The sequence below is a fragment of the Emydura macquarii genome, unplaced genomic scaffold (genome assembly GCF_026122565.2).
Source record: "Emydura macquarii macquarii isolate MOO-44397 ecotype Brisbane River unplaced genomic scaffold, CSIRO-AGI_Emac_v2 contig_968, whole genome shotgun sequence".
Taxonomy (NCBI): domain Eukaryota; kingdom Metazoa; phylum Chordata; order Testudines; family Chelidae; genus Emydura; species Emydura macquarii.
The window spans coordinates 7287968-7309510 of record NW_027131105.1 but is presented as its reverse complement, the minus strand read 5'-3'; the positions used below and the strand labels follow the sequence as shown (position 1 = coordinate 7309510).

General features: G+C 60.8%; 2 protein-coding genes across 4 annotated transcripts; one reads left to right on the top strand and one right to left on the bottom strand.

Annotated features, from left to right (window-relative positions):
* Positions 1-6131, top strand: SLC3A2 (solute carrier family 3 member 2). 2 transcript variants are annotated; one of them, XM_067544062.1, is made up of 10 exons: positions 1-29; positions 282-759; positions 1772-1945; positions 2087-2187; positions 2525-2593; positions 2709-2773; positions 3050-3236; positions 3474-3617; positions 3865-3957; positions 4086-6131. In XM_067544062.1, exons 2-10 carry the CDS (start codon positions 318-320, stop codon positions 4428-4430), a joined length of 1620 nt encoding a protein of 539 aa, XP_067400163.1. In that variant the 5' UTR covers positions 1-29; positions 282-317; the 3' UTR covers positions 4431-6131. The 2 variants fall into 2 exon arrangements, with proteins under 2 accessions (XP_067400163.1, XP_067400162.1); XM_067544061.1 differs by having other exon boundaries at positions 3862-3957.
* A 580-nt stretch (positions 6132-6711) lies between these two features.
* On the bottom strand, positions 6712-21059 carry RPS6KA4 (ribosomal protein S6 kinase A4). Of its 2 annotated transcripts, none has more exons than XM_067544060.1 (17): positions 20816-21059; positions 18348-18419; positions 17861-18119; positions 16413-16528; positions 15937-16044; positions 15421-15501; positions 14889-14992; positions 14591-14741; positions 13781-13942; positions 12923-13048; positions 12668-12801; positions 12087-12180; positions 11681-11851; positions 11258-11449; positions 9778-9937; positions 8665-8828; positions 6712-8304 (listed from the first exon to the last, which is right to left on the bottom strand). In XM_067544060.1, the coding sequence occupies exons 2-17, from the start codon at positions 18402-18404 to the stop codon at positions 8098-8100; spliced, it is 2286 nt and encodes a 761-aa protein (XP_067400161.1). In that variant the 5' UTR covers positions 18405-18419; positions 20816-21059; the 3' UTR covers positions 6712-8097. The 2 variants fall into 2 exon arrangements, with proteins under 2 accessions (XP_067400161.1, XP_067400160.1); XM_067544059.1 differs by having other exon boundaries at positions 17861-18079.
* Positions 21060-21543: the final 484 nt, after the last annotated feature.

Genomic DNA, 21543 nt, shown 5'->3' with positions numbered 1-21543 from the left:
CACAGGACGAGTCAATCAGGCAGCCTTAGGTACAATTCGCCTGCATGTGCTCGGCGCCGGGAACGGTGTCTTTTAACGCTGCGCCCTAGGCGCGTGGGTTTGGTACTAGCGCGCACAAGGCGGGGGGGAGGCAAGCAGGAGGTCATGGGTGAAAAAGGGGGCACAAACGGGTGTGGGGCTGGCAGGGGGAGAAATGTCTGTGCCCAGCGGGCTCTGTGCCTGCTGGGAGGGAGTGCTTTGTGCCTGGGCAATATGGCTCTGCCTCTCTCCCCTCGTCGCAGGCCCTAGCGATACCCAGTGGCATCCAGCCAGGCAGCATGAGCCAGGACGGAGAGGTGGACATGAAGGAGGTGGAGCTCAACGAGATGGAGCCAGAGAAGCAGCCCATGACGGGCTCCCCCTCCTCACCGGCAGCAGGCTCCCCGGGCAGCCTGGCCGAGAAGAATGGGATGGTGAAGGTGAAGGTGCCCGAGGAGGATGGCGAGGCGGACGCTGGCACCAAGTTCACGGGGCTCTCCAAGGAGGAGCTGCTACAGGTAGCCGGCACTCCAGGGTGGGTGCGCACCCGCTGGGCCCTGCTCATCCTCTTCTGGCTGGGCTGGCTGGGCATGCTGGCGGGAGCCATCGTAATCATCGTCCAGGCTCCCCGTTGCAAGGAGCTGCCTCCCCAGGAGTGGTGGCATAAGGGGGGCGTTTACCGCATCCAGGCGCTGGAGGCCTTCCAGGACTCGGATGCCGATGGAGTCGGGGACTTAGCAGGTGAGTCCAGCTGGGTGCAGAAGTCGGCAGTCCTGATTCTCAGCCTCCCCAACCAGCTAGACCCCAGTCCCCTTGAAGCTGGGGCTAGAACCCAGGAGTCCTGACCACCGCATGCCCCATAACCCGGCCGACCCCACTTCCCTCCCCGAGCTGGGGTGTGGGGAGAAGAGGCTGTTACGGGGGGAGCTTTGGGGTAGCGCGGGTGGTGCTGGGCACCTGGGTCAACACTGGGGTTTGGGTGGCACCTTGGCACAAACTGGACCCCAGGCACCCCTAGCTGGGGTGGCAGCGCTTGATGCCGCGGGGCGGGGCAGGACAGGACTGTCCCCGCTGAGCGCACGCAGGTGGCGGCGGGGTAGCGGGTTGGCCCGGCCGAGTTGCTCCAGCCAAGTTGCTCCCAGCCGGTTCTAGCCGGCTGGCGGCAACCACGGGGCTTTGTTTCATCAGCCTTGACGTCAGCCCAGCCTGAGCTGACTCAGCAGCGGGGCGGGGGGGGAGCGAGCTGAGTGACGGGCGGGGGTTAAGGTCCCGTGGGGGTGGGGAGGGGGGAGAAGGGAAGTGGAGCTGGGGTTAAGGTCCCGTGGGGGTGGGGGAGGGGGGAGAAGGGAAGTGGAGCTGGGGTTAAGGTCCCGTGGGGGTGGGGGGGGGGGGAGAAGGGAGCTGGGGTTACGGTGGAGCTGGGGTTACGGTCCCGTGGGGGGGGGGAGGGGGGAGAAGGGAAGTGGAGCTGGGGTTAAGGTCCTGGGGTGGGGGAGGAGGGAAGTGGAGCTGGGGTTAAGGTCCCAAAATGCATGGGGACAACTGTCACTGGGGGTTTGGCTGGGCTAAGGGGCCCATTCTGGGTGGGGGAAGGAAGGAGACTGGGGAGTATCCTTCACCTGGGGGGAAGAGGTAATAAGGGGCAAGAGACTGGCTGTGGAGACAGCCTTTACCGGGAGTGTGGGAGGGGGTTTGTTTGGGGTTGGGAGAGCTGCCAGCCTCTGACCTCCCCCCTTGTCCGCTCTCCCCCCAGGGGTGCAGCAGCGCATCGATTATCTGAGCTCCCTGAAGGTGAAGGGGCTGATAATTGGGCCCATACATGTAAACCCCCCGGACGACCTGGCTGGCACTGACCTGCAGGAAGTGAACCCTCAGTTCGGCACTAAGGAGACATTTGCCAAGCTGCTGGAGGCTGCCAAGAAAAAGAGTAAGAAAATGTCCCTGTATGAGGCCTTTCCCCCTGAGGGAGCTGGATTTGATCTGGCCCCGGGGGTGGGGAATGGGCTATGGGGTGTTTGGGGAGTTCTCCCTGCCCGGGGATGTACACCTGACCTCCTTTTCTCCCTAGGTCTCAAGGTCATCCTGGACCTGACCCCCAATTACCATGGCCAGATGCCCTGGTTCAGCCTGGAGACCCTCCGCAGCAGTGAGTTCCAGAATAAAATGAAGGTGAGAGTGGTTCCGGGTGTTGGGGGGGTGGGCGCGCACCCTGGGGAGCAGCATCTGAGGGGAGCTAGCAATCTAATCTTAGGGTTATGTTTTGGGGAGAGAGGGTGTCCTGCTCTCTCACAGCTCCTCCCCAGGGATCTGTCTGGGTGTGGTTTGCCCTTTCCCCTGAATCCTCACTATGGAACCACCATCTGGGTTTCTCATGCATAGGGGCTAGGGGTATGGAGACCTGGGGGTAAGAGTTGTTGGCTGTGGGCTGCCAGGTGGAAGGAGGAGGCAGGGCTGGTGGCTGTGGGGCATGCCAGGTGCTGGTACTTGACACACACTCTCTGGATAGGTGGCACTGGAGTTCTGGCTGGAGCGAGGTGTGGCGGGGATCCAGATCAAGGGAGTGGAGCAGCTCAATGTAAGTGACTGGCTTGTCTGTGTGTGTGTGGGGGGGGAAAGCAGTGGGCTGTTGGGGGCGGGTAGTATGTGTGGGGGGTGACTGTCTCAGTCTCACAGGTCTTTTTCTTCTCCAGGATTCCCAGCTCCTGGCTGAGTGGAAGAACCTCACTAGCCAGTACAGTTCTGATGGCAATGCCAGGTGGGTGCCCAGCCCCTGCCAAATGGTTCTGGCCCATTTGGGGTGCTGGTTGACCAGCTGCTCTCCTGGGCTCCCTCCCTTGAACTCCTCTCTCCTGTCCTGGTGCCAACCTCCCTCAAACACCCCCAGCTCCCCCATGTTCCCCCAACCTCTAGAAAATACCTCTCCATCTTCAGACACTGCACGCTGCCCCATCCCAGCCTCACCGAACCCCCCTTCCCATTCCTAGCATCACCAACCCTGGCATTCACTGTATCCTGACTCTCTTCCCCCCAGGGTGCTGATTGCTGGGACGGGCCAACAGGATTCCAGGCAGATCTTCTCCCTGCTGAACGAGACCAGTGCCGACCTCCTGGCCAGCCCGTATCTGATGGGGCTGGGGTCAGAGCCTAGTGGGGAGAAGGTGGAAAACGCGATCCGAGACTATATCCAGGCTGCTGGAGAGAAATGGCCCAGCTGGAGTGTGAGTGCTGTCCCCTCACTCCCTGTGTCCCTGTGCTCAGAGTGGACTCCCCTTTGGGGATGGGGCGGGAGCATAGCCCCAACAGATGTGTGCTACAAAGCACCAGGATCCGTTCTGTGTTGGCTGCTCAAGAGGGATAAGGCAGGGTTGTGACCGCTAGTCCCCCACTCCCAGAACTGGGGATAAAGCCCAGCTTCCATCCCCTTGGCTGACACTGTATCTCTGCTGTCTCTGCAGGTGGGGGGCCCGCAGGTATGGCACATGGCCTCTCTAGTGAACGAACGGTTGCTGCGGCTCTACCACATGCTACTTTTCACGCTGCCAGGGACGCCTTTCACCAACTATGGGGATGAAATCGGGCTGCAAGAGCTGCCAGGACAGGTGACTGGGGGATCCCTCTGGGGAGAGGGGTGGGGGGAAGGGGAAGGCCTGGGAGAGTCAGGTAAGAGGACAAGAGGGGGGACCTGTGTGGGAGAGAAGTCCTTGAAGGTGCTGGGGGAGGAGGAACAGTGTAGAAGAGCATTGCAGAAGGGGGAGGGGAGGGAGGGAATCAGTGGGTTGGTGCAAGGAGGGATGGGCAGCCAGCTGTACAGCTCCATCTAACCAGTGTCTGTCACTTCTCCAGCAGAATGCATCCCGCATGCAGTGGGATGACTCGGCCAACTTCGGCTTCTCCTCAAAGATGCCCCCCCAGGGTGGGGACAGCAACATCACTGTCAAGGTGAGGGCAGGGGTACAAGCAGAGCTAAGGGGCGGGACGTGCATGATGAGGTTAGATGGGGCCAGAGCTCTGGGGGAGCTGAAGGAGAAGGGCATGGTCTGCCCCACACTAACTGTCTCTCTCTCCAGGCACAGAGTGCGGACAGCTCCTCGCTGCTCTCCCTGTTCCGGCACCTGAGTGAGCTGCGGGGCAAGGAGCGCTCACTGCTGCATGGGGAGTTCATGATGCTGCGCAGCACTGTGCCAGGAGTCTTTGTCTACCTGCGCAGCTGGGACCAGAACAAACGCTTCCTGGTGGCCCTCAACTTTGCTGACACCCCCAGCACCATCACCATTTCCCACTCCCTGCTGCCTCCTGAGGCCATTGTGGAGCTCAGCACTGACCCCCAGCGTCAGGAGGGGCAGCTGGCCCTGAAGGACCTGAAATTGGAGTCCTCGGAGGGGCTGCTGCTGCATTTCCCCTATATAGCCTAGGGAAGGGACTCCTCTGTGGGCCAGGGCATCCTAAGTTCCGGGGAGGGTGGGTTTTTGCCCATGTGAGTCCAACTAACGCCCCCAGGGGGCAGCACTGAGGCCTCCGGGGGGGGGGGGGGCGAGAGAGAGACAGAGAGAGCTGTAGTTATAAGGTAAGGAAAGGCCCCTGGCTTCTGCTCTCCCTTGTGTGGGGAAACTGTATGTATGTGGGGGGGTGTGCCCCAATTCCTGCTAGCCTTACTTAGGCATCCCCAGGGATGGTGCCTAGGGGATATCTGAGCTGCAGTAAGGACTGGGCTCCATAGCATGTGTTTCCCCATGACGGGACAACTAGATTTTAGGGACCAAGTGTTCAGGCCCCACTGGCTACAGCTCTGCTCTGCTCCCCCCCCCCCAGTCATTCCAGCTCCTGAAGGGACTAGTCCTGGCCTGCTGTCATCCCAGAGGGTGAGGATGGCTGCTCAGGACCCAGTCTCTCCTCCCCTTCCCCTCCAGCCCTAGTGACCAGTGCTGTGTATGAACTGAGGCCGTTGTTTTGTGTGGATGGCTGTGTGCTCAGTCGCTGCTGGGATCAGCATGGAAATGTTTAATAAAAGGGTCTGTGTAGTGGTGTGGTTCTGGCAGTCCCTGTGCATCAAGTGAACCACCCCCTCCCACTGCCTTGTTTTCTCCTTGTGTTTCATGCCTGAAGTGGGGGGGCTGAACCCCCCCCCCCACTATGCTCTCAGGTTCCCCCAACCTCAGACCTCTGGCACAGGTAACTCCATCTCCACAGTGTGTGTGGGGGGAGGAAGGTGTGCCAAGGGCTGCGGTCCTGTGTACTAGTCCTGGGGGGGTGGGGGTGCGTGATCAGCCTACAGGCCCACACCGCTTTGCCTTTAAAGCCACCTGCTCTTCAGTGCCTGTCCCCTTTCTGTCAGCTGAACATCAGCCTCCCTGACTTGGTTGGGGTAGGCAGTATTTAAAGGGCTCCATGCAAAACACAACTGCTGGGGCCGGGACTTGTGGGTGGAGGGACTCAGCGTAGCTGTACATAGCATCAGCTGCAGGGACCTGTTGCTTCCTAACATGGTTGGGCCCAGGCACCTATTTGCCCCGAAGTGCTGGGAGGAGAAGGGACCCTGTGGCACTGAATCCTTGCCTCTCTCCCCGCAGAGTTCAAGGAAGCCTTCTTGACAAGGATGGGGGATGGTACTATTACCACCAAGGAGCTGGGTACAGTCATAAGGTTCCCTAGGGCAGATCAGGGGAAAGGAGACAATGAGCTAGGCTTGTAAATACATCAGGGAGGGAGAAGAGCTATTGAAGCTGAGTGAGTTCTGGAACAGCATCCCCCTACTAGCAACAGGCATAAACATTGCTAAGTTTCTGATTCAGAGTCTCAAGTCCAGTCCTATGTCCCATCCCTGCAGGTGCTGCTGGGAACCACTTTTGGCATCCCACAGGAACCCAAGGCGTGCCTCACGGCAAGTGCATCGTTGAAGAGGGGGGTTTTGGGTGAGGTGAGGCTGTGCAGCTCACCCAACCCAATATCAAAAGCTGTATCTTAGCTTCTGTTCCAGGCGGGGGGATTTCAGTTCCATTCCACGTGGCATAAAGATTGCCTGGGTGGTTTCTATTTTTGAAGTGCTACATCAGTGCCCTAAATCACCTTCTTGTGACTGAAAGACAGCGGGGGCAAGTGCAGGGGTATGGCTCGAACTCAGGGTTCCCACAGATAGGGTGGTACCCTGGAGAAGAGTGTGTGTGATCCCGGGGCAGCCAGATAACCCATAGAGCCCAGTCTACTCACACTTCGATGCTTTAAAAAGCCACCTCTTCCCCCAAGCAGGGCGCTCAGAGTATATATAGCAGGGAGCCGTGCCCTGCCTGTTCTCCCAATCTGGGAGAGGCTGACGTCTACACCGGTCCCCCGAAGCTTACACCGGGGAGAGCTCTTTAGCAGGTGCCATGTACAGGTAAAGCCGGCGCTGATCTCAACCCTGCCGTAGAACCCTACAGCTCTGCGGCCTCGCTCCGCATATTTATACCATGCTCGCGCTGCTCATTGGCGCAGTAGCGACCAATGAGCAGCGGCTCCGGCGGCAGCGGCAGTGCCAATAAGAACAGGTGGCTCACGCAGACTCAGCGCGCGCTTCTCGCTGGTGGCTGCAGTTCGTAGTATGGGCGGCGCAGGCGCGGCTGCTCACCCTAGCAGCTGCGGGGGGCGGGCTTTGCCCGGGCAGGCGCTCGCCTGCGGTGTCCCGCGTGAGCGCGCCGGCCGGCCATGCACAGAGTCAGCGGCGGTGTCAGAGGAGTTTTATTCTCAAATACAAAATACAGGCGGTTGCTCGGAGACAGATGAGAGGCGGCTCCCGCCCTGGGCGGAGCTTCAGGAGCTGGGGGCCCGGCCCAACCTACATCACATCGGGGGGTCTCCCGCCTCCTTCTAAGTGCACGGCAGCTGGATGGGGCGGCCCTCGCTCTCGGCCAGTCCGCACCCAGGAGAGCCCCTGACTCCTCGCTGCTCCCATGGGGCAGGGCAGCCACACACACCAGTCAGCCGCGGCCTCCCCCCACCCGCGGGACGGCAGCACCCGGCTCCCACCTTCCTGACTCTGACACCTCCTGGCTTCCCCCTCCCCCCCGCCCCAATCTTTGGCGGAGCCGATTGCACAAACACCCTTAAAAGTGACTGATTCGCACCCCGCCTTCTGCACTAGCCCCTGGCATTGAGCCGTTTAGGCCCACGCGTCCCCTTGGCTCCGTTTGCTCGGACGGACGGGCTGGGGTTGGAGTTGGGTCGGGGCTGGCTTGCTGCAGGCTGTATTCTGACACAGCCCCACCGTCTTAGTTTAAAAATAGATAGAAATGTCTGTCTCTTAAAAAACAAAACCCCTCTTCCCTGTCTCCCTCTCCTCCCCCATCGCAGCTACTGAAGGGGGGGGGTGCTCTCTTCCCTTCCCTAGAGGGTCCTACCCCCTCAGCAGGGGTACCAGATTAACAGCTGCCCTGGGAGATGGGGGAGACTAATTGGGCCATCAGCTGGGTGAGATTGTACCCAATGCTGCCTCCCTCCACAAGCTAACAAAGGATTAAAACAAAATATAGATCTAACGTCCCACCCCCTCTTTGGCTAGGCTAGAGTGACCCTAACGGCCTGACCTTCACTCCAGCCCCAGAGCCTGGCTGAAGGGACCTGCCCTCAGATCTCAGGGAGTGGGGGTGGCCCTACGCACAGGATCTCCTCTCCCCTGTAAGGAACAGCTCCTACAACAGTGGGTACAGCTCTCCATGGGGTGGGTTGGGGCAACCCTGAATTGTCAGGGGCAGAGGTGGACCCTAATCTGACCCAGAAGCCCAACAGGGGTGCCTGCCCCAGACACCCCGTCCTGTAGCCCCCACCCCATCTTTTAGCTCCCGTGGGACTTCAAATTTCTATCACATGAGACATCCCCCCCATGGCCCCCAGAGCACACTGCCCTACACACACAGGGCAGCCCCCATGTTTAAATCAAAATGAAAAAAACAAGATGAATGAAAAACTATGTCCACATGGGGGGGCAGATTCCCCCCAAAAGAGGCCCATCCCCCCTAAAAAACCCCAAATGAGACTCCCGCCCACATTCCCCCTCCCCCCCACAAGCAACAGAGACAATAAATAGCCCCCCTCCCTACCCCACAGACACTACGAGGGGGGGTTGTGACGACGGCCAGGTGGTTTGGGGCGAGGGGGCCGGGCGGGCGGTGCTGAGGAGGAACCAGAGGAGGATGACGATGAGCTGCGCCGAGCCTCGGCCCCTGTGCTCGACATCTTCAGCTTGCGGCGCTTGGCCAGGGGTGCGTTCTCCACACTCTTCAGGAAGAAGCCCTCGCGTTTGCCCTTGTTGAAGGCCTGGAGGGCAAGATGAGACCCAGAGATTCACTCCCTAGACTTTTCCACCTCCACTTGGCCTATCCCCACCTAACCTATTGGGACGCTCATTTCTCCCTGCCTGACACTATTCTCCCCCTAAACTGGCCCTTCTCCTCCCTATACCTCAATCCATCCCCACGGCCCACCTAAGAGCCAGTCCCTCCCCCACCAAACCTGTCTATCCTCCCACCCACCCCCATACCATGCAGGCTCTGACCAGCCCCAAACACGAAGGAGACTCAGCCAGCCCCCAACCCCCACCCCTAACCAAGGGTTGCCTCCTTCACCACCACGCCAGCTCCCCTATGGCCATACGCCAGACCGGTCCCCCCTCCTCACCATGAAGGCAGCGTTGACCCCTGAGCGCACGGCGGGCCCTGAGGACTCCAAGATGTCGGGGGTCATGAGCGGGGTGGAGGAGAGGGCGCTGCCATCCTGCAGCCACTCGCTGTACCGCAGTGTTGACATCTTCAGCCTCTTGGAAGGGTCCACGGTCAGCAGCCCTGGGGTGGGGCAAGGGGAACACAGCCAGGGGTTGGTTAGTGATAGTGGGGAGGCGTAAGCAGGATGGCTCTTCCCCTGGTGGGAGGGAGAGGTGAAATTCCCCAGCCCCACAAATCTCTACCTCTCCCATACTCAGCCCTTCATGGCAGGGATGGACAATACCTCAGCCTCACATGCCCCCCATTCCACACTGGACTCCCTTTTGGGGAGCAATGCCCCAGCCCCACCCACCGTGACAGCCATATCTCTGACCAGCTGGGACTGCCGGCAGTCCCAAATTACTGTACAGCTCTTTCTAAGCAAGCACATTTATTCTTAAGGTGAAAGTGTTACAGAGAAGCCATATGACAGTTCCTACCCACCGGCTAAAGGCTTCGCAGCGAGCACCCATCCAGTCTAAAGGGCCCTCAGTAGGTTAAAATCCTTCCAACTCTTACCAGGAAGGATTGGAGCTCCCCCTCGGACAGAAGAGCCTGCCCCATTTGCTGGATCACAAGGCCGCCCCAAGTCAGTTTAAACTGAGGCTGTTTATCCAGAAGTCCTCTCTCTGTTGCTCTCTGGAGAATCCCATTTGAACCAGTTTATGCAGCCTCGCCAGGTGGTGAGACCTCTCTGGGGGTGCTACAGCCTGAGTCAATTTGCCTAATCACTCCTGCCCTCCTTCCCCACTGTTGCTGGTTCCTGGAGGACTGTGGTCCCCCTCCCCATGGAGACACATGTAACCCCTGGCCCACAATGATACAGAAACTTCACAGAGTGAGAGCCCCAAGGATATTATAGGACATTGTCATCTCTGTCACATGTCACCTCCCCAAACTCAACAGCACTCCTTCCGTCTGAGGTGGGGGGAGAGATACACCCCCTACCCAGGTTCTCTCACCCCTGCAGCACTAGAACACAGTCCTGTATATTGACCCTTTATTTCATGTCCCCCAGCCCTCCCCTCACCTCTGACTAGCTCTTTGGCCTCCTCAGAGACCCCCCTCCAGGCCTCGCCCTCCAGTGAGAACTGTCCCTCCTTGATCTTGTGCATGATCTCAGCTGCGTGAGTCAGCGCGCCACCCTCCTGGCTGCTCTGGAAAGGCACCTGTCCGGACAGCATGGTGTACTGGGGGATGGGGGGGAGAGACAGTGAAAGGTGTTACCAGACAGTCTGGGTGAGGCTGACTCAGGGCAAATATCAGCAAACTACCCCAAGGGGGGTGATCTCCCAGCCCAGGCACCACTAACCCACCAGCATGGCGCAGAGCTGAGCATTTGTTTTTTCCACTCAAATGGCTCAGAGAGGAAGAGAGATTGTGGAGGTGGCTGAGACGCAGGGACCCACAGACTTCTGCTTTCAGAGGGAACCCAATACCCACCTGCATTTCCCTTCCCCTTGCCCTGGAGTAACCCCTCCCCCCCAGCAACATGCCCTCACGAACACCCCTCCAGGCCCAATAGCTCTTCAGGACCTGGTACTATTACTCCAGAGTCAGAGAGTGGGTTTAGGCCTTGCCATGAACTGCCCCATGCTTAATTCACCGGCTCTTGGAGTCAGGTGACTGCAGCAGAACGGCAGCTTCCGTTGAAGGAAAAAATAAAAATCAGTTTCTAGGCCTCATGGCTGGGGGGGAAAAGCTGGAAAATGTGACACACGTGCCCTGAGTCTGCAGAGACTCTGAGCCGATGACTGGGGTGGGGGAAGCTGCCCTCAGTGTACCTGACGCAGAGACGCCTGCACCCATCACTCAGAGAGGGGAGCTGCTCTGGGTATCCCAGTGGGGGATCATTGCTCTGGGGGGCCCTGCCAGCACCCGTCCCACCCCAGCACCAGGCTGTCCGTGTCTCACAAGACCCACCCCCCACCCCAAGCAGGAATTCCTCACAGAAGCACAGAGGGGCCTGCTGCTGTTCCCAGGAATGGTGGGGGGATTCCTGACAGCCCCACTCCATGTGTGGGTGGGGTTATAGTCTGGGCAGAGCTAACGTGCAATCTTGGGAGCAAGGGGACAATCTTGCCCTTGAACTGTAGTGGAAATGGAGAATTAGCTCCTCCTTTCCTCCCCTCACCTCCCACCCCGACCCTGGGGGAAGAAGGGAGTCAAACCCCTTTATCCTTCCTCTGCTCTTGGGAGCGGGGGCAGGAAGCCAGATTCGGGGCAGGCAGCAAGACAGGCAACAAAGCTGTCAGCACTGCCCCACCCAGGCCCTGGGACTCCATGGACTACGTGGGGGGAAGGTGCCATTGTCTGGTTAATTCTTTGGCCCTGCTGAAACACGTTCACTGCTGGGGTGGCACTGGAGCGCACAGCACCTATAGAGCAGTGTGGGGGGAGAGAGACTGGGACCCTTCCAGAGCCCTGGGATCCGCAATGCCCTCACCCCCCCCATAGGGATCTTGGGTGCTTTTGTACTCGATCTCCCCCTCCCCCTGCCCCCAGCATACCAGGATGACACCGAGGCTCCAGAGGTCACAGGACTCATCATAGCCCTCATCCGCAAAGAGCTCAGGGGCGGCGTATTGCAGTGTGAAGCAGGGTGTCTGCATGGGCTGGGAGTCTGGGGGGCGCAGGCGGGCAAAGCCGAAGTCAATCACCTTCACTGGAGCGCCCTCGGACTCGTCTGCATACAGGATGTTCTGGGGGACAGCGGGAGGATGGGGCCGTGAGCTCCTGGAGGCCAGCACCAGCCCCCAGTCCCTGCACCCTGACTCCCCAGTCTTTCAGGCCCCGCACCCCTATTCCCAAGCTCCACACCACAAAACAAGGCCCTGCACCCCGATTCCATGATCCTCCAGGCCCTGCACCCCAATCCCCCAACACCTTTACCCTGGTCATGCACCCTGATCCTGAGGCCCTGCCCCACAAACCTCAGGTTTGAGGTCTCGGTGTACCACACCAACGTCGTGCATGAAGCTGACGGCTGACACCAGGCTGCGCATGATCTGACTGGCCTCCGACTCACTGAAATGCTGCTTCTTCTTGATGCGGTCAAGGAGCTCACCCCCCCGCAGCAGCTCCATCACCAGGTACGTGTGGTACTGCCCGAGGAGAGGGGAGAGGGGGTCACTGAGCAGAGAGGCATCCCGCAACACAGAAACATAGCCCCCAGTACGATGCAGCTACCTCTGGGATGGGGCACACTGGCTGGTTAACACAAGGATCCCTCACCCAGCGCTGAAATGCAACCACCTTTGGGGTAGGGTGCGGGGATCATTGATGCCGGGAAAAGGGGGAAGTGCTAGTCCCATGGAGGGCTGAGGGGGAAGGAGGTACCTGGTCGTGATGCACCTCATGTAGTTTGACGATGTTGGGGTGAGACTCACAGAGCTGCAGGGCCATCACCTCCCGCTGCGTGTTCACCTCCATCCTGGAGGGCAGGGGGAGAGAGACATTGGCTGAGGCTCGGGAAAACTGCACTATGGGGTGGGGGCAGGGGAGGACTCAGGGGAGGTATCTGGGGGAGAGGGGAATGGGATAGCAGGGGTGTTCAGGGGAAGGGAGATGATGAGAGGGAGTGGGGGGAAGGCTGCAGGGGGAGTCTGGTGGCTGGAGGGGGGAATCTGGAGGTGGGGGAGGGTCCCATACAGGGTGATTGAGAGAAATGGAGAACCTGGGGAAGCAGAGTTTGGAATGAGGGGGACCCACATAATCCCACGGGTGAGTCTGAGGAGGCATCTGTGGGAACTGGGCAGGGCACTTGGGCATTGGTGTGGGAGCTGGGAGAGTCGGGGAAGCCCCTGGAGAAGTTGTTATAGGGGCGGGAGCGGGGGTGTTCCCATGGGAGCAGGGAGGTTGGTTGCCATAGCAGCTAGAACTTGGGGGTGTTGCCATGGGAGCCGAGGGAGCACCCCCACCTCTTGCTGATGATCTTGACGGCGAACTCGGTGCCACCCTGGCGCTGCTGGCATCGGCGACACACCGAGAAGCTGCCCTCACCCAGCGCTGCCTCCTTCAGGTCCATGTCATAGAGCTGGAAGAATGGAGAGTCCTGTGGGAGGGAAGGGAGGAGCATCAGCTCTGCCCACAGAGACACCTTGGGAATCCCACTCACACCAAGGTCCCTCCCTCACCCTTTACCCAGCAACCCCAGCCACTAGGGGGCACCCTACCTTCATCATGGCACTCCGTGCCACGGCAGCAGTGCCCGGCCGCTCCCCACTCAGGGCCAGCTCCAGCACATCCATGGTGACCGCATTGTGGTTGAAGAGGATGGAGGGAGCGATGAAAGAGTAGCCCTGAAAGAGGGTGGGATAAGATTGGGGCGGTGGGATTGGCGAGCCTGCAGACAACTCCATGGCTACAGCACCCAGTGGAGACCCCCCGTCCCCTCCCATAAGAGAGCCCCCCTTTGTCATCAGTGAGAGCAGGGCATTCAGGATCCAGAGCTCAGCAGCCACACACATGCGGCTGGCTGGGTGAGGGGAATGGCAGGGCAGGGGGCTCACCTGGAAGATGCAGACCAGGTGGGGGGGCATCAGGTGAGTGCACAGGAAGGGAGGTGTTGGGGGATCTCAGGAGTGGGAGTCTCACCTGGAAGACAGAGTCCAGGTGGGGGGGGAGGTTTCCTGGCATGCAAGTCCAAAGGACGGGGGTGGTGGGGAGAGAAGTCTCACCCAGTGGCAAGTACATGGGAAGGGGAGTGTTGGGGGACCTCGGGGGCATTGGGTCTCACCTGGAAGATGCAGTCCAGGTTGGGGGAGTCTCACTGTGAAGAGGCTGGCCATGTTGGGGGATTCCAGCAGACAAGTGCACAGGAAGAGGGGTGTTGGGAGGACTTGGGGATGTTGGGAAGATGCAGTCCAGGTTGGGGGGACCCCGATAGGTAAGTACACAGGAAAGGGTATGTTGGGGGAACTTCCGGGGGGTCTCACTAGGAAGATGCTGTCCAGGTTGGAGGGTCCCAGCCAGTGAGCACACAGGAAGTGGGGTGTTGCTGGGGGAATCTCAGCAGGGTGGGAGGGTCTCACCTGGAAGACACGGTCCAGGTTGGGGGGAGTCCCGGCGGGCGAGTACACGGGCTCCTGGCGTGTGAACTCCTCAGCGAAGTTGCGCACGTCCAGCTCGCTGCGGACAATGGGTTTGAACGGAGCCTTCACCTGCCGCGCGGCCAGATTCACCCAGTCTATGCCCTAGGGAGATCCGAGAGTCAGTGTGCAGGGGGGGCAAGGGTGAGTGGGGAAAGATTTAATGGAGGGGAGGGTCCAGCACAGGGCCAGAGCCTAGCTTGGGGTGAGGCACTGGGTCTCCTGCCACCCACAAGGCCATCTCTAGGATTTGGGGTGCAGGCCATGCCCACGGAAAGCTGTGTGTGAGAGTGGCCATGCCTAGGGCGGAGTGGAGGAGCATTGCTGGAAGGTGGGGGTGTAAGTTGCAGGGGGAGACTTGCCAGGGGTGACCGGGGGTGCCTTGGCTGGGGTGCACACAAGGCTCTTTCCCAGGCGTGTGAGGGCTGTGCGGGGATCCCTGGCCAAAATGGGTGTGAGGCCAGGCCAGGGGCCCTAGTGACAGGGGCAGTATGTGAGGGGACTCTATGGGGGCCCCCCCTTAGGAACGGGGTAAACATGAGGGGGTCCCTGCCTGGGGTATAGGGGACCTGGGGGGGGATCCAGGAACCCTAACACAGGGGGCTGTACATGGGGCCGGCTGTGGGGGACCCTGGTGGGGAGGGGACATTGTGCTTCGGGGGCCCTGCCCAGGTTGTGGAGGGCCCTGCTGAGGGGCTGGAGCCATGCGTGAGTGGGCTGTGGCCAGGGTGGAGGTGTCCCCCTCCCCCTCACCTTGAAGAAGGGGTGCTCCTTGATCTCCTGGGCCCCACTGGGCCCGGAACCCAGGCGTTTCTTGGGGTCCTTGCACAGCAGCTTCTGCAGCAGGTCACGGGCCACAGGGCCAATGACAGTTGGGAACGGGGGCTGGCACTTTAGGATGCGTCTGCAGCACAGACAGACCCCGTTACCGGCAGCCCTGCCCATCCCCCTCCCCGTTACCCACATGGCTCCTGCCAATCTCCGTCCCTGCCCCCATTACCCAGCCCTGCCCATCCCCCTCCCCGCCCCCCGTTACCAGCCACCCACTCACCTGGACACCTCGGCCTGTGTGTTTTTCTCCCCCTCCAGCGTGAAGGGCGAGGCCCCCGTCAGCAGCTCGAACATAAGGATCCCCAGGCTCCACCAGTCGACGGACTATGGGGAGAGGGAGCGTGTGGGGGTGATGGGGGCAGTGAACCCCACCTCCCACTTCAGGGGAGGGCGCAGTGAACCTGGAATCCCCCCCCAATCTTCCCGGCGCTGCTGCTGGGGTAGGAGTGGGAGTGACTGTGACAGGCTGACTCCCCCTACCAGTCGGCAACCAGCCCCCTCATTTGCCTGATATCCCCAGCTCCCCCCTGGCTCACTTTGCCCCGTCTCCCACTGCTCTCTTTGCCCCCCACCTTGCTGTGTCTTTCCCCAGATCCCCCCTCATCTTGCCAGGTCCTCCACTTCTCCTGCCCCCATCTCCCTCATCACTCTGCCCCCCATGGCACCCTTGCCATACCCTGTCTCCCCTCCTGCGCCCTCCAATTCATTATGTCCCTCCCCCTGCTATGTCCCCCAACTCCCCTCCTGCTCACCTTGCCGTGCCCGGACTTGCTGCGGATGATCTCGGGGGCCATGTACTCGATAGTGCCACAGAAGGAAAAGGTGCGGTCTCTCTGCAGGGGAGGGTGAGAAGAGGGGGGGGTCCTCAGTGCCAGGGTGCAAGCTATGGAGCCCCCACAAGGAAGAGGGGCTGTCACCTTTCCCCGGGCCTCAAACAGCAGTGACTGGGGCGGAGGGGGCAGGACAAAGAGTCCCTCCCCTTGGGAAGAAAAGAGACTCTCTCTTCCCCCTTCTCATCAGAAGGGTGGGGGAGGGACACAGAGTGAGGGCAGGGAGATCACTGGGGGGGGGAGCAAATTCCTGGAGGCAGAATGGTGGGGGGATCTCCACGGGAAGGATTTTGGGGTGCCCGAGGGATATTATGGGGCAAAGATATTGGGGGATCTCCAGGGGGCAGGCTGAAGGGATGGGATAGGGGCCCCTAGGGGCAGGATACTGAGGTCCCAGGGGAGGCTACGGGGAGGGATCATCGGGTAGTGGCGTCAGACCTCCTCGGTGAGGAACTCCTTGCTGAGGCCGAAGTCAGTGAGCACCACGTGCCCCTCGCTGTCCAGCAGGATGTTCTCCAGCTTCACATCTCGGTAGATGATGCCCAGCTGGGGATGGGCACAGGGTCAGTACAGGCATTCCCCACAGCCATGCATCCCCCAGGTTCCCCTGTAACATGGCCTCTCAGTGCCCCCCTGACTTGGAGTGCTGTCCTCCCAGGAACCCCTGACAGGACAGCACCCCCATAGCCCCTGCAGCACACCTCCTGAGAGTCCCCCAGAAACTCCCGACAGGACAGCATCCCCATAGTCCCATGGTACAGCCCCTCAGAGCCCCCCAGCAGCACAACAGTCTACCTGGAATCTGAGTGTACCCTCCAGGTATTTCCCACCCCCCAGAACATGCACCCCCTGGAAAGCAGACCCCCTTCTGCCATTGCTCTCTCCTGCCCCTTCCCCTGGGCACAGCTCCCCACCTTGTGCAGATGTTCCAGCGCCAGCACGATCTCCCCGGAGTAGATCCGCACCTCATCCTCGGTGAAATGATCACGCTGGTACAGATGGGTGAAGAGCTCCCCCCCACTCACGTAGTCTGGAAGAAGGGGAGAGACAGGGAGTGAGAACCCAGGACCCCCAGTCAGTTTCCTCCCTGCCCCTCTCAGCTTGGTCTGGATTCCCTCACCCCATCATATGGGAGGGCTTTCTCTGCCCACAGGGCGCCCTATGTCTCCACAATTGCTTCACTCTCACTGCCCCTCCCTTGGAGATTTTCCCCAGGAAAACTGGGGGGTTTGATTAAAGGAAAAGTTTCCCCGAAAGCCTGTTTCTGGAGGGAATTTTATATTTTTTATTAAAAAAACAAATGCCCAAATGAGCTACATCCCCATGATGCACCGCAGTCCTGTCCCTCCTCCTCCCAGCAGCCGCTAGTGTGTCATATGAGTCCCTGGCAGTGGTGCATCCTAGGAGATGTAATGTAGGCACCTTATGCTCTCATTCTCCTCTGTAAGCCAAGTTCCTTGGTTGAACCACATCTCCCACAATGCACCACAGCCTCCCCTTGCTGACTGGCTTGAGCACCTCATGGGAGCTGTAGGTCAGCTGCCTCACACCCCACCATTCTTCTCTATAGGCTAGGCTCCCTAGCCAGACTACATCTCCCATGATGCACCACAGTCCCGACCCCGAGACTAGTTATTGTGTCCTATAAGTCCCTGGTCCTGGTGCATCATGGAAGGTCTAGTCCAACCAGGGCACACACAGTACATAAGGAGGATAGGAGTGTGAGGCATTTCAACTACAACTCCCATCAGGCATGGCAGCACTACTTCTCAATCATAATATTTCAGTTTTTTAATTCCTGCTGAAAAACTTGAAAATTTTCCCCTGGAAAAGTTAGATGAAAACCATTTCCCCCTCTATTTTCATTGAATATTGCTGTCAAAAACAATACTGGTCTTTCTCCAGCTCCACCTACTGACCCACCCCAGGGTCTCCCTGCTTCCCACCTGCTGGATCCCATTGTGCCCCCATTCCCTTGGATCCACTCTCCACTTTGGCATCTGCCAAGCCCCATCCCCTGGAACTCCCATGGGTCTCATTGTTCCACACCCCACGCCATTGAGTTACTAACCCTGTCCACCTGGGCTCCCATAACCATCTCCTTCTCTTCAGGGCCCTCTGCTCCTCAACTCCTGGGACCTACCACCCCCACACCCTGGGACCCCCACTGTCACACACCCCATCCTCTGAGATGCCCACACCCATGGATCCCATCCCCAACCCCTTCCCCTGGGATGCTCACCCAACTCCTCCCTTCCGCTGAGGTGCCCCTGCCCTGTCCACCTAGGATCTGCCACATCCCATCCCCTGGGCTCAGTGTCCCACCTTCCCCTGCCCTCCTCACCCCCAAGGTTCCCCCTACCTAGGATGAGGTGCAGCTTGGAGCCGGTCTGGAAGGCATAGTGCAGGGTCACTAGGAAGGGCGATGCCCGCACATGCTCCAGCACGGCCCGCTCAGTGCGTGTGTGCTCCGTGGTCTTGGCCTTCTGCACGATGGCCGCCTTGCGCAGCACTTTCATGGCATACAGCTTCCCCACGTCATGGCCTGTCACCTTGCGCACCAGGAACACTTTCCCGTAGGCTGGGGGACACAGAGGGGCATCAGAGGATCTTCCTGTAGGCTGGGGTTCCAGAGGGGGGCATCAGGAGGATCCCAGGAGACTGGGGAGATGATGGGACCCAGGAAAGTGGGGTGGGCAGCCGGGCCAGGGGACCTTCCTATAGGCTGAAGGGAGAGGGGATTGATAGGCAGGATGCCATACCATTGGGAGGAGGAATGCCTCCTAGTGCCCCCTGCTCACCTCCAGTGCCCCTCCCCATGGCAGAGCCTCCCAACGTCCCCCACTCACCTCCAGTCCCCAGCACCTTGAGCAGTTCGAAGTTCTCCATGCCAACCTTCTCTTCATGGCCAGTCAGGTTTGCTGCCACAGAGATAAGGTTAAGGGGATGCGGGGCTCAAAGACAGCCTAGGACCTGTGCCACCCCCCCACCCTGCCTGCTCACCATAATCTGTGCCCTTCACCTCCTCCCACACTGTCCTACTCCACGGGCCCACACACCTCTTCTTACCCCCTCATCCAATGCCACAGGCCCATGCCTCCTGCCTTGTCCCCCCACCTATGGGCCCATGCCCCCTGCCGCACCCCTCCACACTCATCCAGCTCAGGCCCATCCCCCCACCTCCCACTCTGGCCTCATCCCATCCCCCCACTGAACTTCCTTGCCTTACCCCCCCCCCCCCGCCCCAACCTGCTGCACCTCAGCCCCCCAGCCCCTCCCTAGGGGTGGGTGGGGTCAGGGCACAGCGAGAAGGAGGCTCCATTTCCGGTGACTCACAGCTGTGCTGGTGCCAAGGGGCTGGGCGGGCCCAGCAACTCCCATCCCCCCAGACACTGTGGGATCAAGACAGGGCGGGGAGATCCTCCTCCATTTCCAGGTGGGACACTGACGACTGCCAGCCAAGCCCCATGGTGCTGCCTAGTGGGGATCTTGGATGCCACTTTCCTCTGCCCCGAAGGGGGATTCCCAACCCTGCAGTTCCTCCACAGCCAAGGTCTTGGTGGGGCCAGAGCTGTGGGTAGAGATACCAACCCCAGGGGGGATCCCAGGAGCGAGGGGACACCTGGTACGTTGGCGAATGTGAGTGTAGGGGTATGAAGGGTCTGGAGAGACATCTCCTTCACCCCAGGGGATGGCAAGGTGAGGGGCACCACACGACCCCTCCTGTGAAGGGGGACACAGAGCTCAGGGTAGGTAGGGGGGGGTGCAGTGGGGAAAGGCAGAGCCTACAGTTGGGAGGAGCTTGGGTTGAGATCATCTGCTTAACAACCTGCCCCAACTCTGGCCAGATCTCCCTACACCCCCCCCCCACCATACCTGTCCTCCCCACCAGGTTTCCCGCATGGCTGCGGGTGCAGCTGTGTTCTGCCTGGCACTTCCATGCCCCTCTGAGCTCCTGGCAGCTACAAGGAGGATTCTGCCCCCTCCTCTCAACCCCTCACATTGGCCAGGGAGGCCCCAATCCACGCAGGCGACCCTCCACAGCTGGCACCGAGTGACAGGTACCCTGATGGCCACCTGGCACCGCTCCCTCACTCTCTCCACTGAAAAGCTCCAGGCCAGAGCCGTGTGTGTGGCCCCTGCCCCCCTCCCACCATCCATGCCACACAGGGGCTTCACTTGGGTTTAAACAGCACCTGACAGCAGCGCAGGGGTCACCCCGGGCTGCCATGCGAAGGACCCTAGTGCCCAGGCAGGCAATGTGAGCGGCCCAGGACCCAGCTGGGAGCAGGTTGGGCATGAGCCTGGCACCCAGTGGGGGTGAGAGCTCAGTGCCCAGCTTTGGGGGGGGGCAGCGTGTCCCCCCATGCAGCCCCTATCCCATTGCCTATGTCACTCCTTCCCCCACTAGCATCCACTCCCCACCCCGTCCATATCACACACACCCCCAGTAGCGCCCTGCCACATTACCCATGTCCCTGGCCACCCCCACCTCCAGCAGCCTGTGTCTTACACGCCTCCAGCTTTCGTGAGCCCTCCACGCTGCCAGTCCCTGGGGAAGGGGGGAGCAGTGACTAATCCCCACCCCCGCTCCCCTGTTGCTGCTGCCCACCCACGGGGCTAAACCTGCTGATTGGGGGGCGCTAGGGCTGTAAGGAGAAGAGGGGGCAGGGCCATCTTCCCCCCCATGGCTCTGCTGCACTTCCTCTCCCTCGATAGATGCCCCGCTTCCACTCCACTGCCACCAGGGCTCTGCAGCCATGTCCCTCCCAACCCACCCCTAAAGTCCCAGGGGGCATGCACAGTTCAAACCAATGGCCCCTGAACTGCACCCATCCTCTTTCCTGCACCCCTGAACTGCACCCGCCACCCCCTCCTTCCTGCACCCACCACCCCTCCCTTCTCCCTGCACCCCTAAACTGCACCCACCACCACCCCTCTTCCTTCCTGCACCCCAAACTGCACCCACCATACCTTCCTTCCTGCACCTCTGAACTGCACCTGCCACCCCCTTTCCTGCACCACTGAACTGCACCCGCCACCTCCCCCTGCACCCCTAAACTGCCCCCGCCACCCCTCCCTTCTCCCTGCACCTCTGACCTGCACCCGCCACCCCCTCCTTCTCTCTGCACTCCGGAACTGCCCCCCGACTCCCCTCCTTCCCCCCAACTTTTCCCCAGCTCCCAGGAATTGCCTCTCCCCTTGCGAACCAGCCCCTCCAGGCCCCCTGCACCCCGGAACGGGGCCCCCCTTCCGGCCCCTCCCTTCCCCCGCGGGCGGCCCCTGAGCCCCGCCGGGCCCGCTCCCGGCTCAGTACCGTCCGTGAGCGGCAGCTCCACCGTCTCCTCCTCGGCCCCGTCCCCCATGGCCGCGCCGGGCCGGGATCTGCTCGGCTCGACTCGGTTACATGGCCCGGGCCCGGCGCTTCCTGGTGCCGCCGCCGCCTCCGGGCCTGACTCAGGCGGCAGGAATGTGACAGCGAGCGGGGAGCGGAGCGCAGGGACCGCCCCGGGGAGGGACCGCCAGACCCCCGCACGCCCGGGGACCCCGGGATCCCGCACCTCCCGCCCGGGGAAGGAACAGCCCCCCCCCGGGGACCCTTCCACCCCATAGAAAACCCCCACGGATCCTGTCCCCCTGCCCCGGGGAGGGACTGACAGGCCCCCCCTGTACCCCCCACTCTGGGGCGGGCCAGACCCCCCCCCACGCCTCCATAGGGAACTGCCCTAGCTCCAACACCCCCTGCCTCATGCAGGTACCAATACCCCCCCCCCCCCCGAAAACCCCCTCCCTGCGCTCTCCCCCCGCAGGGAATCCCCTAGGAACCCACATCCCGTCCTGGGGAGGGACCAGAGCCTCCCCGCGCACTCCACATAGGGAACCCCCAGGATCCAGCACCCTCCCGCGGATACCCCTGTACCCTCCATAGGGAACCCTCTCCCAGTCCTGCAACCCCTGCCCCAGGGAGGGACCACCTACCCCCTCACTGCACCCTCCTACAGGCACTCCTCCAAACCTCCTCACAGAGACTCCCCACATCCCCCA